Source organism: Silene latifolia, chromosome X (genome assembly GCF_048544455.1).
Source record: "Silene latifolia isolate original U9 population chromosome X, ASM4854445v1, whole genome shotgun sequence".
NCBI lineage: Eukaryota > Viridiplantae > Streptophyta > Magnoliopsida > Caryophyllales > Caryophyllaceae > Silene > Silene latifolia.
This window is the reverse complement of record NC_133537.1, coordinates 105611305-105629778: the sequence shown is the minus strand read 5'-3', so window position 1 is coordinate 105629778 and position 18474 is coordinate 105611305. Positions and strand designations below refer to the sequence as shown.

Here is an 18474-nt window from a genome sequence, read left to right as displayed (position 1 = left end):
GCTAAACCTTCTCCTGATCCTTCTTCTAAAGCTACAGTTTCTGTGAACCAGGTGGTGTAGTCTGTTGGAAGAGTAGTTACAGTAGATACCTCTTATGCTACTGTTCTTACTTCTCCTCAAACTTCTCCTACTAAACCACCAGGTACAATGGTTTCAACTCCACCATCTCCTATTATACTGCCACATACAACTGATGCTACTCTAGCTGGTATCCAAAAAGTAGGGGGAACTGCAACTAATCATATTAATAATGAACATGGATAATCTAGGGTGTTGGAATGTGCGTGGTATTAATAATATAAATAAGCAAACTGATATAAAATGGTTTTTGCATCAGAATAAAATAGGCCTTTATGGGTTAGTAGAAACTAAGGTTAAAAGTCATAATTTCAATACTGTTCTGAATAACATTGGTGATAGGTGGTATGGTATCAATAATAATTTTCATCATCCTGGGGGGAGAATATGGATCATCTGGCTTCCTCAGGTGTTTCATGTATAACTGCTGAGAGCTTCTGATCAACAGATCACTGTAGAAGTGGAGGACATTAATGCTGGTGAAAAATTCTTATTCACAGTGGTTTATGGATCTAATTCTGATAGTGATAGATTGCAGCTTTGGCAAGATCTAGCATCTATTAAAGACTCTTGTACTGGTCCTTGGTATGTGGGTGGGGACTTTAATATTGTTCTTCATTTTAATGAGAGATTGGGTAGCACTGTTATGTGGGGAGAGCTTGAGGAGTTTAGACAGTGTGTTCAATATTGTGAGTTGATGGATATTCAAGCTCAGGGTTCATTCTATACTTGGAACAATAAACAAGATCCAACTACTAGGGTGTAATCACAAATTGACAGATTTCTTATCAATCATGAGCGGCTGAATCTGTACCCTAATTCTTATGCTTGTTTTTTAAATGAAGGGTTATTTGATCACAACCCATGTATTTGTTATAGACGAATGGAAAGATCTATCAGGAAATCTCATTTTAGGTACTTTAATATGTGGGGACAAGCCTTTGATTTTTCTGAGATAGTTAAAAGTGAGTGGGAGAACACTATTAAGGGCTGCAAAATGTTTCAAGTGACATCCAAGTTGAAATGTCTCAAGAAACCGTTGAAGATGCTTAATAGGGCTAAATTTTCTGATATTAGAAAAGCTGCTGACCTGGCCAGACTACTTCTTGATAACATTCAAACCAAGCTTCATCAAAATCCTCTTGACCTTTCCCTGATGGAAGCTGAGAAATCTGCAGCACAAAACTATGCTACCCTGCATAAAGCTCAAATGAGTTTTCTTAGACAAAAAGCTAAGGTTGAGTGGCTTAAGGAAGGGGATGAGAACACTGGATTTTTTCATAGGTATATTAAAGCACGACATATGCACAACAAAGTTCTTAGGATAACTGACCTTCATGGTAACAATCACACTGATCCGGTACTTATTGAGAATTCTTTTTTGGAATACTATCAGGAGCTCCTTGGTAGTAGCAAGATTACTACCCCTGTTCATGTCCCAACTGTTAGGAAAGGTAATTTGGTGACTGATGCTCATGTGACTATTCTTCTGAAACCAGTTACTGATGATGAAATTAAGAATTGTGTCTTCTCTATTCCTTCTACCAAAGCCCCTGGTCCAGATGGCTATTCAAGCCAGTTCTTCAAAGATGCTTGGCCAATAATTGGAGCTGACATTTGTGCTGCCATTCAAGATTTCTTCATGACTGGTAAGCTTTTTTTTTTTGTGTGAAAGGTTAGCTTTCCATTAAAACCAATAAACAAACTATTACAAACTACCAACAATTGGTACATTTTGAAGGAAATGGACAATTATAATTAGGACCTAATCATAACTATCCATTCCTTATCCTTAGAAGACATTACATTTTGTAGCCAAAAAGTACAACGAATTTTCATCATGCTAACTATATCCTGGACGACCCTATTAGGATGAACTAGGGCTCCATCAACAAGAACTTTGTTACGCTGAATCCAAACCATGTAGTAGGCAGCTTGAATCCAAGCAATAAGGACCTTGTTTTTAATCTTCGACTAAGGCTTGCTGTGAACCTAAGGCAAGATCACTGTTGGGGGAAAACGAATGTTGAGCTTAACACTAATCATCCCAAGAATTCTCCTGATGTAGTGGCACTGGTGAAAGAGGTGCATATGAGTCTCATCAGCCACTCCACATACCAAGCACATAGCATCCTGACTAATGCCCAACTGAAAAAGTTTATTCTTCAAACGCATGGTTTCTCTGGCAATTAACCAATTAATAAAGGTGTGCTTAGGCACACTCCAGACATTCCATGTATACTTGTACCAAGGGACCCGTGGGTAATGAGTCCTAATCAGATCGTAACCACTGGAAACAGAGTACCCAGGAGGACTAAAGAATAAGAGGCAGTCCTGACACAAGTCATTACTAATTGAGTAAATGGAGGAGGGAAATGCAAAGCCTCAAGCATTTGTTCCAAGAAACCCCAATGGACAGAGTCATAAGCCTTCTTGAGGTCAACTTTCATCAAGCATCTAGGTGACACAGATTTCCTATTATAAAGTCTCACAAGATCTTGACAAATTAAAATATTCTCAATGATTGTCCTACCCTTCACAAACCCACCTTGATTAGGGCTTATAATATCAGGGAGAATCTTAGACAATCTAGAAGCAAGTATCTTTGAGATGGCCTTGTAAAGCACATTACAACAAGCAATAGGCCTATATTGAGTGACATCTTTGGGGAGTTCTACTTTAGGAAGAAGAGTAATGAAAGTATGATTCACTTGTTGAAGCATTTTGCCAGAGGTAAAAAAATCAAGTACAACATTGCATACCTCATCCCCAATAACAGACCAAGATTCTTTGATGAATGCACTAGAAAATCCATTAGGGCCGGGGGCCTTGTGATTAGGAATGGAAAATATAGTATTCTTGACCTCATTTTTACTAACAGGGTGTAATAAGAGATCCCAATGCTCAGAAGTACATACTTTCCCCAGCTGGACCACAGGGACACTAATAGGGGTAGTAGAAGAAGAACTGCCAAGCAAATGGTGATAATAGTTGAGAATAGCCTGCTGGATTTTATCCCCATCAGTATGAGTATGCCCATCAACATCAGTGATCTTGAAAATTTTGGATTGGACATGTCTATTTTTCAGGACACTATGAAAATATTTAGTGTTATTGTCCCTTTGATTAACCTAGGTTGCCTTAGACTTCTGAAGAAGGAAACTATCACAGGCAGTTTGAAGTTCTCTAAAAGTTTTAAGAGCTTCTCTTTCCAGGTTGCCTTAGACTGGTAAGCTTTTGAAGCAATTGAATGCAACTATTGTATCTCTTATCCCCAAATGTGAGCATCCTTCTACTGTCCTTGAATTTAGACCCATAGCTTGTTGTAATACACTTTACAAGTGTATCTCCAAACTTTTATGTAATAGACTGAGTGAGATACTTTCTTATATTATGAGTCCCAATTAGGGTGGGTTTGTCAAAGGGAGGCAAATTGTAGAAAATGTTCTCATATGCCAGGATCTTTTGAGACTATATAATAGGAAGTCTGCTTCCCCTAGATGCCTTCTAAAAATTTATCTTAGGAAGGCTTATGATACTGTTGAATGTCCATTCCTTCTGAGTATGCTTCAAGCCCTCAATTTTCCTCAGGGGTTTATTGATAAGATCATGACTTGTGTCACCAATACAGCCTACTCCCTCTCTCTCTCAATGGTAATTCTTTTGGCTTCTTTCAAAGTAAACATGGTCTCAGACAAGGAGATCCTTTATCTCCATTACTATTTACATTATGTATGGAATACCTTTCAAGAATTTTAAATGTGGTCAGTGAGCAGGAGGACTTCAGGTTCCATCCCCTTTGTGGTTCCATTAAGTTAAATCATCTCCTCTTTGCTGATGAATTGCTTTTGTTCTCTAAGGGTACTCCTACCTCTGTTATGTGGTTATTGAGAGCTTTTTCTACTTTCTCTAAAGCTAGTGGTCCGTGCCTAAACAAAGACAAGTCAGACATCTACTTTAATGGTGTCCCTAATGATGTAATGAGAGATATTCTTCAAGTGTCTGGTTTCAGGAAGGGATCCTTACCATTTAAATACCTGGGGGCCCCCATTTTTTCCAGAAAATTGTCTAAAAATGATGGAATGCAACTCACAGATAGAATTTGTGCAAGAATCAGGTCTTGGGGTACTAGACATCTTACCTATGCAGGCAGATTGGCCCTTGTTAACTCTGTTCTCACTAGCCTTCATTCTTATTGGTCTAGCATGTTCCTCATACCTAATGGGATCATGAACAAGATAGACTCAATCTGTAGGAATTACCTTTGGAGTGGCAATGAGTCATATCAGAGAGTACCTAATGTTAGTTGGGACAAGTGTTGTACTCCTAAAAATGAAGGAGGTCTTGGCATCAAAAATTCTAAACTTTGGAACAAGGCTCTTATTGGGAAGTATATCTGGTGGCTGGCTAGCAAAAAGGATCACCTATGGGTCATGTGGATAAACCATGTTTATATGAAAGGTATACATTGGTCCAATTATGATCCTCCTGATGATTGTAGTTGGACATGGAAGAAAATTGCTCACACCATGGATTCCTTTAAGCTAGCTTACACTACTGATTGTTGGTTGGCTTCAGATAAGCCTTACTCTGTTGCTGATGGATACCAGTGGCTTAGACAGGCTCATACTCCTGTGCCATGGCGTTATGTTTTCTAGAACCCTCTTAATATCCCCAAGTGTTCTTTTATCTTCTGGGCAGTGCAGCTGCAAAGGTTGCTTACTCATGACAGAATTATGCATATGGGCTTTGGACAGACCAATCTTTGTTACTTGTGTGCTGCTAGTGTGGAGAACCATGCTTATCTGTTTTATCAATGTGTTTTCAGTCAGAAATGTGTGGAGGTTTTGCATAATACTCTTGGTGTCAGATTTTCTCCTGAGTCTCTGAGCCAATGGTACTCTGTGGGTGGTGGCAGAAGCAAATTACAAAGAAGTGTGATTTGTGCTTTCATGTGAGCCTTACCTATCACATTTGGAAAGCTAGGAACAAGGCTCGTTTGGATCAGTATGTCTCTTGGCCTTGGAAGATTAGCCAACTAGTCATCAAGGACTTGTTATCTCGTTTTTGGGCTCGTAATCAGTCTGCTGTTGCTTCTAGGGATCGATTTTGGCTCTTGCAGTTATCTCAAGTTTAACCTTGTCTAAAATACTAGGATGTTTCATTTTTGTCCCCTGCTCATAGTTGTACTCATTTTGTCATACTCTCTGATGATGTAACTCATTTTTTGATATCAATATATACTTACCTTTTACTAAAAAAAAATGACAATATGTGCAACTTCAGTGGTCTTATGTGCAACTTCAATAGCTATATGTGCAACTTCAATGACAATATGTGCAACTTCAATCTCGTCTTATTACTGTGTTGGTTTCAAATCTGAATTTAAATTTGGACCAAAGTTACATGATTTTGGACTAAAGTTATACGATTTTGGACTAAAGTTACATAATTTTGGAATAAAGTTATACAAAAGTTGAACAATTTTTAACTAAAGTTATACAAAAAAGGGCGAAAGTTACAGTAGGACAATTTATATAAACTTGTCTTCAAATTTAATAAATTCACTCTCAAGAAATAAAGTTTTACCTATAAATTACGAAAGTTATACAAATTTGGACTAAAGTTATACAAATATGGACTAAAGTTACACAGTATTGACTTAAAATTATACAAATTAAATTTATATATTCAAAATCATGTACCTTTCTTTAGTGCTTTGAGAGTGTAACTTTAGTCCTTAATATTATAACTCCAGTCGTATAGTCCATTTTATACATTATTTATAAATTACAAAAGTTATACAAATTTGGATTCAAGTTATACAAATATGGACTAAAGTTATACAATATTGACTTAAAATTATACAAATTAAATTTATATATTCAAAATCATGTAACTCTAGTGCTTTAAGAGTGTAACTTTAGTCTTTAATATTATAACTTCAGTCGTATAGTCCATTTTATATATTATTTTGAGTTGATGTAACTCTAGTTTTTTGTGTGTGTAACTTTAGTTCATTGATAGTGTAACTTTAGTCCATAATAGTGTAACTTTAGTACTTTTTTGTATAACTTTAGTCCAAAATTGTGTAACTTTAGTCCAAAATCGTGTAACTTTAGTCCAGAATTGTATAACTTTAGTCTAAATATAAATTCAGATTTGAAACCAACACAATAACAAGATGAGATTGAAGTTGCACAAAATGCCACTAATGCCCACTGAAGTTGCACATAATGTTAGTGAAGTTGCACACAATATCATTGAAGTTGCACATAATGTGGATTAAAGTTATACATAATGTCAGTGAAGTTATACATAATGTTGATTGAAGTTATACATAATGTCGGTGAAGTTATACACATTAAAGTTTTAATACTAAATCTGAAAATTTTATATAACAACACGAAATTTAACAAGACGAGATTTTAAATAATTTATAAAATAAGAGGTTTAAGTTATAAACATTGAAATTTGAGAAAATAAATAAATATACATTGAAATTTAAATACTAAAACTGACAAATTTATATAAGAAGACGAATTTTATTGAGAGGAGATTTGAAAAAAATAAAAAGCAAGACGATATTTGAAATGTCAAAATATGAATTATAATAACTTTAATATATCTAAGATTAATATTAACAAATAGAAATAAAACAATTCCAAACAACAAATTTAACACAAAATCTGAAAAAAAAAAAAAGACGATAAAAAAGAGACACACAATCTGAAAAAAAAAAAAAAAAGTTAACCTGAGAGTGAAACGAGATCGTGGTGGTGAGACGGTGGGTGGTGTCGGGTGAGGTAGTGGTGTATGAAGAAGAGACATTTTGATTTAATTGGATTTTTTATTTTTTGGGTTTTTTGATTTATTTGGATTTTTTGGGTTTTTGATTTATTTGGATTTTTTGAGTTTTTTTATTTATTTGGATTTTTTGGGTTTTTATTTTTATTTTTTGGGGTTTGAGAGAGGAGATGGGTGAAATGTGTGAGATGAGAGAGAAATGGGTGAGTGGAAAACAAATATATAGTAAATTAGTGATTAATTAGGGTTAATTAGTGAGATGTGTTATTTAGGCTTTTAATCGCCTTTGGGTGGATTGATCTCATCCCTGCATCTCCCTCAATCCAATGGCTCTCTATAAGACTTATGGACTTAATATATATAGGTGGACTTACATGATCTCTCTCTCTCTCTCTCTCTCTCTCTCTCTCTCTCTCTCTCTGTATATATATATATATATATATATATATATATATATATATATATATATATATATATATATATATATATATATATATATATATATATATATATATGGGCGGGTTCAGTTACGAACTGAGTAACGGTGCGAACCATACGAACTAACTTAAACCTTTTTTTTTTCCAGATACATTTATTACCTTACCCGATACACTTTTTATTCAGATACATTTTATAACATAAGTAGATACATTTTTTCCACACTAAAATTATAGATTCACTTTTACACTTTTTTAACACTAATTGTTTTGGGAGTTTTAAGACTAACCCCGAGATACATTTTATACTATTTGTGGATACATTTTATATTATTTGCGGATACACTTTGTGTAAATTGTTGCAAGTTTTAACACTAACTCTCGGATACGTTTTATCTTTATTGCGGATACATTTTATCTTTTTTGCGGATACACGTGTCATTGAAGCCAGATACACAACTTATCAAACCCACATACACAAGTAGTTTAAGCCAGATACACATCTTATCAAATTCAGATACATATGTATCCGAGAGTAATACCAAATGTATCTGGGTTGTTATTTTGTGTATCCACCCTCCTACCATAATTCCACAACCCACTATCACCCACCGCCACCACCACAGAACCACCAATGCTGCCCAGGACACCACCATGCACCGCTAAGACCGCTATCAAGCACCGCCAATACCACCACCAACACCTCTTATCCAACATCGTCGCAGGACTACCACCAAATGTATCCGGTAGGAATACAGAAATGTATCTAGGGTGGTATTTTGTGTATCCACTACCACCCCTATCACCAATGCCCCCACCACCGCCACCACCGCCTCCACCATTACCAACGCTGACCCAAACTAACACCACATCACCACCATCACCATCCCACTTCCATGCACCGTCGCAACCACCACTGCCATACCCGCCTGACTTCCACCGCCTCTAACACCAACTACGGTATATTTGGTTAACTTGAACATTTCCCGGTTCGGAATTATCTGACATGAACTCCGGCGTACTTAGATTCTTGAAATACCTCTTCATTTATTGTAGATCTACAACTTAAAATCACAAACTTCAACAAAAAAAAGTGATAGAAGAGTAGATGTCATATGCACCAAAAGACAGATGCTATGAATTAAGCATGGTGATGTGGCCAGCATGCATGCTCTCCTGATTTTGTTGATAATTTTTTTATGTAAAGTATCTGGCCATTAATCAACCACCAGCACAGATGCTATCATCACCTCCCCATTCACATCTCCATGACCACGTTTCCTCTATTTAAATCGACCACAACTTACCCAGATCCGACGTGTGTGACTCGTTACTTCATCGTCTTCCTTGCTCTACTGTTAATCAACCACCAATAGCGAACATATCAATCACCCTAGTTCTCATCCTGATCCGTAGTCGGCCTCGCCAATCTCAACACCGTTCGACGACCATCCCACCTAGATTGGTTAGTTTCGGAAATGTAATCAAATCATAGATCTATGAAAAACGAGGAAGGATTTCAAAGAATTAAATGAACAAGTGACATTGCTGGACGATTCCGAGTCAAATGTTGCTGGATAACAAATATAACAAAAATGGCTCTGATTATGGTGGTGGTGGTACGGCCAGCAAGTGCGGCGGCGAGGTTGGTCGGAGATTGAAGGTTGTAAAACTAGGAGTAGTTTTTGTCGGAATGGACGTGCATTGTCAGGTACTGGTGGTGCTCGCCGGTGTCTTGCGGTGGTTATCTCCGGCGTCTTGCAGGGGTGATGATGGTTGATGGGGATGTGAGAGAAAGGTTAAGTGTTGTTTTTGGTGTTTGTCCTTTGTTTAATCTTGGGTGAAATGTTGCTGGATAACAAATATGACATGGGATATACAAGCGCGTGTTTTTATTCCAAGCTCTATAAGTCAGTTTGTACGGTTCGCACCGTAATTTAGTTCGCACGGAATCCTCATTCTATATATATATATATATATATATATATATATATATATATATATATATATATATATATATATATATATATATAGAAAGAGAGAGAGAGAGAGAAGGGTTCTAGTAAGGCCCTCATATCATATGAGTCCCTAAGTCCTTATAAGGGCCTTTGGATGAAAGGGATGGAGGGATGAGATTATATCTCATTGAAGGGTCACAATTCTCCCTCCCTAATCTCCCTCCCTAATCCTTGTATAACTCCATCTGATCTTGTATAAATCCTTCCTCATTCTAATTTCCCTACTCACTTCCTCATTATTCATTCTCTCACACTTCTCTCATCCCCTCATTCTCTCTCATTCTCTCAAAAAAAAAACCAAACCAAAAAAAACCAAAAACAAACACAACCCTTCCACCACCGCCACGACCCACCCCATAACCCACCCACAACCCACGAACCAAACCCGCCTCCTCACCAGCCCCACCGGCAACTCGCCTCGCCAGCCCCACCGACAACACCGATAACAGCAACAACACCAGCCCCACCGACAACACCGACATCAGCAGCAACACCAGCCCCACCGCCGTCCTTCCTTCCTTCCTCCTCCTTCCTCCCTCCCGCCGTCCTTCCTTCCTCCTCCTTCCTCCTCCTTCCTCCCTCCCTCTCCAACGCCAGCCCCACCGACATCAGCAGCAACACCAACACCGACATCGCCACCCTCCTCCCTCCTGTCGGCCTTCCTTCCTCCTCCTCCCGTCGTCACCCCCGCACCTCCTGCCGCCAATCCTCCCTCCACCGACCTTCCTCCTCCTCCCGCCGTCCTTCCTTCCTTCCTCCTCCTTCCATTTTTTTTTTGGTTTTGTTCTTTGTTTTTTGTTTTTGTTTTTGTTTTGTTTTTGTACCACACCTGCGTTTTTTTTTGTTCTTTGTTTTTTGTTTTGTTTTTGTTTTTGTTCTTTGTTTTTTGTTTTGTTTTTGTTTTTATTTTTTATTTTTTTATTTGGTTGTTATTGTTATTTGATTTTTTGGACTAAAGTTATACATCTTGTCTATTAAAGTTATACACTGCGTGCATTAAAGTTATACACACGATATTTAAATTTTTAGATCTGACATTTTTTTTTTCAATTATTGTTATTGTATTGTATTTCCTTAATTTTTTATCTTTGTTGTTTTTAATTATTGTATTGTTATTGTATTGTATTTCCTTGGTTTTTTGGTTTTTGTTATTTGGTTTATTTTTTTGTTATTTGGTTATTTGGTTTTGTTATTGTTTTTCTTAGATATTCGAGTTTTTTGTTAGATTAACGGGTTTTTGTTATCATGGATTACAATTATTTTCGATTCTTTTTTCGATTCTTTTTGTTGGTTTTTATAAAAGTTACACTATTTACGACTTAAATTATACCCTGAAAATATTAAAGTTATACTATTTACGACTAAAGTTATACCCTTAAAACATTAAAGTTATACTATTTACGACTAAAGTTATACCCTTTTTACATTAAAGTTACACTATTAAAATCTAAAATTATACATTCTATATATTGAAGTTATACAACCATTCAAGTTTGTTTTGTTTGGTTTGGTTTTGGTTTTTTTGTTAGTTTTTTTTTTTTGTTATTTGATTTTTTTTTGTTATTTGATTTTTTTTTACTTATTGGTTAATTTTGTATTATTGTTATTGAAGTTTTTTTTATTGTACTTTTTTGACTTATTGGTTTTTTTTTTGTTCACAATTTATAATGTGTAACTTCACTCGCAATATATGTAACTTTAATATCATCTTCTTATGAGATTGTTTCAAATCTGAATTTATAGTCCTAAAGTTATACAATTTTGAACTAAAGTTATACAAATTTGGACTAAAGTTATACAAAAAATGAATAAAGTTATACTCTTATGGAATAAAGTTATACAATTTTGGACTAAAATTACACAAATTTGCACTAAAGTTATACAATTTTGGACTAAAGTTATATAAATTTGGACTAAAATTATACAAAAAATGACTGAAGTTTGGAATAAAGTTATACAATTTTGGACTAAAATTACACAAATTTGGACTAAAGTTATACAAAAAAGGACTAGAGTTATATAAAAATTGACTAAAGTTATACAAAAATGGACTAAAGTTGTACAAAAATGGACTAAAGTTATACAAATATGGACTAAAGTTATACAAATTTGCATTAAAGTTATACAAATTTGGACTAAAGTTATATAAATTTGGACTAAGATTATACAAAAAATGACTGAAGTTATACTCTTGTGGAATAAAGTTATACAATTTTGGACTAAAATTACACAAATTTGGACTAAAGTTATACAAATAAGGACTAAAGTTGTAAAAAAACTGACTAAAGTTATACAAATAAGGACTAAAATTATACAAAAACTGACTAAAGTTATACAAAAATTGGGCTAAAGTTATACAAAAAATTGACTAAAGTTATAAAAAAACTGACTAAAGTTATACAAATAAGGACTAAAATTATACAATAACTGACTAAAGTTATACAAAAATTGGGCTAAAGTTATACAAAAAATTGACTAAAGTTATAAAAAAACTGACTAAAGTTATACAAATAAGGACTAAAATTATACAAATTGTATAATTTTAGTCCTTATTTGTATAACTTTATAATTTTAGTCCTTATTTGTATAACTTTAGTCAGTTTTTTTATAACTTTAGTCAATTTTTTGTATAACTTTAGCCCAATTTTTGTATAACTTTAGTCAGTTATTGTATAATTTTAGTCCTTATTTGTATAACTTTAGTCCATTTTTGTATAACTTTAGTCCTTATTTGTATAACTTTAGTCCATATTTGTATAACTTTAGTCCTTATTTGTATAACTTTAGTCCATATTTGTATAGTTTTAGTCAAGTTTTGTATAACTTTAGTCCTTTTCTGTATAACTTTAGTCAATTTTTGTATAACTTTAGTCAATTTTTGTATAACTTTAGTCTATAACCGTATAACTTTTGCCCATAACTGTGTAACTTTAGTCATTCTATATCATTTTTATATAAAAATGTCAAATATAAGATTAAAATCAACAAATTATAAGAATTTTTATATAGCTAAGATTAAAACAACAAATTTTATGAAAAATATTTTAGTAGATCTTAGATGAAAAAAAAGTATCTCAAAAAAAAAACGAGATTTAAAACCCGAAATCTTAAAAAAAAACGTATAACAAGAAGAGATTTGAGAAAATGAATAAAAAAATGAGAACTAACAAAAAAAGTTGATCTCTTATATACATATATGTACATACATATATGTATGTATATATGTATATATATATATATATATATATATATATATATATATATATATATATATATATATGTATATATATATATATATGTATATATATATATATATATATATATATATATATATATATATATATATATAGTATTAGGATCTTGTAAGTCCTCCTCTTACATGTGAGTCCATAAGTCTTCTTTAGGATCATTGGATGGAGGAACTGGAGGGCTGAGATTGAAAGCAAAAAAGTTGGGATTAACGTCTAATTAAGCACTCCCCCTCTCTACTTTACTAATCCACATTAATCAAATATTAATCCACTATATAACATTTATTTTTCCACCCACTTCTCTCTTATTCACACAATTCATTTCTCTACTCCCTCTCTAAACCCAAATTAATTCAAAACCCAAATAAATATTCTCATCCTAACAAAAAAAACTCAATTTAATTCTTCACCCACCACCCACCACCACCGACCTACCCCCACCGGCCACCACCTACCCCTCCCGCCACCACAACCCGTGAGCCGACAACCCACCTAACACCACCCGCATCACCACCACCACCGCGTCCTCTCCACCAATCGTCACCTCACACACCACCGCACTGCCCTCCCGCCACCACAATCCTTGACCCGCCAGCCCCCCACCACCACCCGCATCACCACGACCGCCTCCTTCCACCGCCCACTTCAGCGCCACCATCCCACCACGACACCACCTCCTCTTCTCCCTCCTCCTTCTACCTCTCCTCCACCGCCGCGCTTTTCTTATTCTCAATTTTTTTTTTGGCTTTGCGTGTTCCAAATCTGAGTTTCTACTTTTTTTTTTTTTTATTCTTGTTGATTGTGGGTTTTATTTTTAATGTTTTTCTCCTTCTTCTCTTAATTTTTGTATCTCTTAATTGTGTGTTTTCTTTTATTCAAAAGATTTGTCTTTTCTATATTTTTTTTTCAGATCTTATTTTATTAGGGGTGGTGATGTTTAGACTTTCGATTTGATGTTCAAGTTTTAGATTTAGTTTTTATTTTTTGGGTGTTGGGAGTCTCTTTTTTTAGATTTATATTTTTCTAGTTTTTTGATAGTGAAAATTTTAGTTTGTTTTTAAAAAAACAAATGAAAAAGTTAGATCTATTTTTGAAAGTTAAACATAGATCTATTTTTTTTATTTATTTCATATTTCGCTTTTGCCTATGCTATTTTTTTTTTTTTTTTTAGTTTTCGGTTTTTTTCTTGTCAGATTTAGTCTCGCGATTTGACGTTTCAGATCCGGTATTTTTTTTTTGAGTTTGTTGCATGTGTAGACCGTAGGGTGGTGGTGGGTGTAGACGGTTTTTTTTTTTGGTTATTTTAGTTTATAGATCTTCAACAAATGAAGATAAATACTAAAATCTGAGTATATTGGTGTTTATGTGTAGATCTTCAACAAATGAAGATGAAATACGCATGCCTCCTCTCCTTTCATTTTGTCTTGGTTTTTTATGTGTAGAGATGGGTGTTCCTTACACCTTTTTCTTTTAAAATTACACTTTTCTCCATTAAAATTGCACTTTTTTCTGTTAAAATTAGACTTTTTGTTGTTGTTAGAATTACACTTTTTTCTGTTAAAATTACACTTTTCTCCATTTAAATAACACTTTTTTCTGTTAAAATTATACTTTTTTATGCTAGAATAACACTTTTTCTGCTAAAATTACACTTTTTGTTGTTAGAATTACACTTTTTTCTGTTAAAATTACACTTTTCTCCATTTAAATAACACTTTTTTCTGTTAAAATTATACTTTTTTATGCTAGAATAACACTTTTTCTGCTAAAATTACACTTTTTGTTGTTAGAATTACACTTTTTTCTGTTAAAATTACACTTTTCTTCATTAAAATTACACTTTTTTTGTTAAAAATATACTTTTTTCTGCTAGAATAACACTTTTTTCGGCTAAAATTACACTTTTTCTGCTAAAATTACACTTTTTGTTGTTAGAATTACACTTTTTTCTGTTAAAATTACACTTTTCTTCATTAAAATTACACTTTTTTCTGTTAAAAATATACTTTTTTCTGCTAGAATAACACTTTTTTTCGGCTAAAATTACACTTTTTCTGCTAAAATGACACTTTTTGTTGTTGTTAGAATTACACTTTTTTCTTTTAAAATTACACTTTTCTCCGCTAAAATTACACTTTTTTCTGTTAAAATTATACTTTTTTCTGCTAGAATAACATTTTTTTCGGCTAAAATTACACTTTATCTGCTAGAATTACATTTACTACTATTGGACTAATGTTACATTCTCAATGGACTTGGTCATATTCTCATATTCTCATTGGACTAATGTTACACTCTCAATGGACTAAAATTACATTCTCATTAGACTGAATTATACTTTTCTGGACTAAAATTACACTTTTCTGGACTAAAATAACACTCTCATTGGACTGAAATTACATTTGCCTGGACTAAAAAAATACTTTCCTGGACTAAAATAACACTCTCATTGGACTGAAATTACACTTTCCTTGACTAAAGTAACACTTTTTTGTCGTTAAAATAACACTCGAAAAATGCTAAAATTACAATAAGTTGTGATAAAATTACAAAAATTTAAAATATTATTCGTCAAAATCAGTCAAAAAAGACTGAAGTTAAACTTGTAAGACACAAAATTCTCGTAAACATTCCTTAAAATTAGAAATTTCAAAATAATATCCGTCAAAACTGCTTCGTAGATTAAAATTACACTTTTTGCTGTTAGAATTACACTCGTAAAATCCTAAAATGTCGAAAACTTGTCTAAAAAAAACGAAAAAAACCTGAAACTCGAAAAGTGTTAACAAAATTTTCATAAATTTTGAAGTATAAGATAAATGGTGGTGTTAATTGTGTATGATAATGAATTAGTAAATGTATTATTAAAACTAGAGAGAGAAGTGAATTAATTAGTGTTAAGTGTGTTTCTTACTTTCAATCTCAAGCATCCACCAAGCATGATCTAAGGGATATGGGAGGGACTTATGGACTAAAAAGATATGAAGGACTTTGGAGAACTTTGCTCTCTCTCTCTCTCTCTCTCTCTCTCTCTATATATATATATATATATATATATATATATATATATATATATATATATATATATATAGACACACACACACACACACACACACACACACACACACACACACACACACACACACACACACACACACACACACACTCACTAGGTTTGATGCCCGGCTACGCCCGGTCTACCTTTATTTACCATTTAAATTTTATTTTTTTATGAAATATGATTCGCAAAATTTGGGTTAACACAACATTTATAATTTATATCTTGAAATTATGATGAGATGTAAAGTTAATCAATAAATTATGAGACATGTTTACCACTCCGGCTGTTAATATTTTTACTTTCATTACATTCCGTGTTAATACTATTACGTTCACTATTTCTTCGGTTACTGTTGTTTCTTTAACTACTTCAGTTATTTTTACGGTTAACCCGTTAGTTTTGTCAAACTCATATATTTAAATAAATTAATATTTTCCTAAATTGAATTGTTGGTTAATTTTTCATACTCTCACCCTTGTTTCTATTGTTACTTTTATTACATGTGTTGTGACGACTATTACTTTCATTTCTCCCACCGTCATTATTTTTTCTTTCACTAGTCCCGCATTTGTTATTGTTAATTTCATTATTCCCGTTGTTGCTAGTATGACTTTTACTACTTCCGCTGTTATTATTGTTACTTTTACTACTCACATGGGTGATTACTATTATATTAGTTGATTATCTAGTTGTATTAGAGTTACATATCTAAATAAATCTTAAATAGTCGATTAAAATATTATTTAAGAGCAATTATTATTATATACTAATTAAATTACAAATCTAATGAATTATGAAATATTATATTTTTTAGAAATCTAGATTGATGTAATTACCTTTCAATAGTTTTCAAAATATAAAGTACTTATATTATAATTGTGTATGTTAAATAATTAATATATTTATACTAATTAATACCATAAGTTAGGGCTGTTTATTTTAAGGAAACTCACATATTTTGGTATTCTCTAAATTTATACTTCAACCAAAACTATATAATCCATCCTATTCACTATTTTCTTCCCTATTTCCTTAAACGGATTATTCAGGTTTTCTTCCCCTTTCTTATTTTGGAAACTTTTACTCTTATTTTATTCATCCCTCTCTCCTATTATCAAACCCACCTAAGTTTTACTATTATTTTATTCATCCCTCTCTCCTATCACCAAATCCACCTAACTCACAATTCCTTATTTAATTCCTAATTATTCATTCCTCTCTTCAATTCAAAAACCCCACTATCTTCCTTTATTCATTCTTTAATCATTTCCTAAAAATCTTGTGCCCACATCAAAGGGGAAGAAAACCTCGAATAGGAGGGAGTAATATTTACATTGAAGTCCTTGTTCAGGTCCATCACACATCGCTATCGATTAAAAACTATATAGTATAATTAATTTTTATAAATTTATTTAATTACATAGAAGTCCCTTGATTTCTGGAATATATATAGTATTGATAGTATTGATTGATATATATATAATATTGATTGATGTTTGAATGGTATTTTTTGTTAAAATAATTAAGATAAATGCTAACTTGGCCTGTAATACTATGGTTTTCTAAGTCTGTTACTCGGCCGAATATGGCTTACTCGGCCGAGTAGGTGTGTCGTGTATTTCATGACAGACTACTGCCCAGGAATACTTGGCCGAGTATGGGATACTCGGCCGAGTATACTCTATACTCGACCGAGTATCCGGTCTGACGATGTTATTTCCTCGGTTTGATTGAGAGAGGATTAGAGTTATATAAACGAGGATTTCAGTTTCTTAATCATTTTTAACAAAACCTAAACTTACAACGTAACTCTAGTCATCTCCAAATCTCTCTTTCAAGTTCGTGGATCTTTCGTTAGTCTTGTTCATCCTTCCTTGCGTCGATTGTGTCGGTAAGCCTCTAATTCTATGAGTTTATCAATTTGTCTTTTAGGGTTTTGCCCTAGTTTATGATTTGGGGGAAAGGGGATTTTGGCATGTTTGTAATTGGAATTGTATGATTGTTGTTTGGTGAAGATTTCGTAGAGGAGCCGTTTTAACCTGCTTGTTTGTCTCATTTCACTTTGTGCTAAGGTAGGGTTTCCCTACTCGGTTTACTGTTTAATTGATTTAAGATATGTGTTGTAATTGCTTGTACGATTGATATTGTGACTAATTGCTGTTGTTGGATTGGAGTTCGTGTTGGTGTTGAGATGGTTGATGATGTTCGCGAGGTGCATCCTCGGCTGAGTGGAGTCACTTGCGGAAGTTGCGTCACGCCCTACTTTCACCCTCTGTGGAACCCGCCATAGGAGGGGATGTACACATTAATAAACAGGGTTATCGCTCGTTGATGAGCGGGGGCTTAGGTGGGCAAGGCTGTGGTCCCCCACTAGCAGGGCTACACATTTTAGTGTGTAGTCAGTTACGAGGTGTGATTGGGTGTTGGAGGTGGATTGTGAACAGCTATTTATCTTATCGTACTTTGTCTTATTTTATTACGCAGTAAACTGACCCCGTTGTTTTGTAAATTTGTGGTGATCCATTCGGAGATGGTGAATAGATTGTGACAGGTGATGATGATCTTTAGCTTCGGGGATGAGATGGGGAGTCATCACTCGAGTCTAGCTTCCGCTGTCATGAGACTTATTGCTTTAGTTTCAGTTGCTGAGTTCTAGAAAACATTTGTTTTGGATTGGTTTTGGAACATGTAATCCTTAATTCTTTATACTTTAATTAATGTTATTTTGGAATGGTAACTTTGATATACTAACCTCGGGAAACCGAGATGGTAGCAGTCTCCCATGCTAGGGTGGTCTTGGTAAGGCACCTTCGTATGTGAGG

General features: G+C 33.7%; 1 protein-coding gene across 1 annotated transcript; it reads left to right on the top strand.

The window, feature by feature from the left end:
* Positions 1-961: 961 nt before the first annotated feature.
* LOC141618020 (uncharacterized) lies at positions 962-2271 on the top strand. Its single transcript, XM_074435144.1, has 2 exons — positions 962-1727; positions 2009-2271. The coding sequence occupies exons 1-2, from the start codon at positions 962-964 to the stop codon at positions 2269-2271; spliced, it is 1029 nt and encodes a 342-aa protein (XP_074291245.1).
* The last annotated feature ends 16203 nt before the right edge of the window (positions 2272-18474 follow it).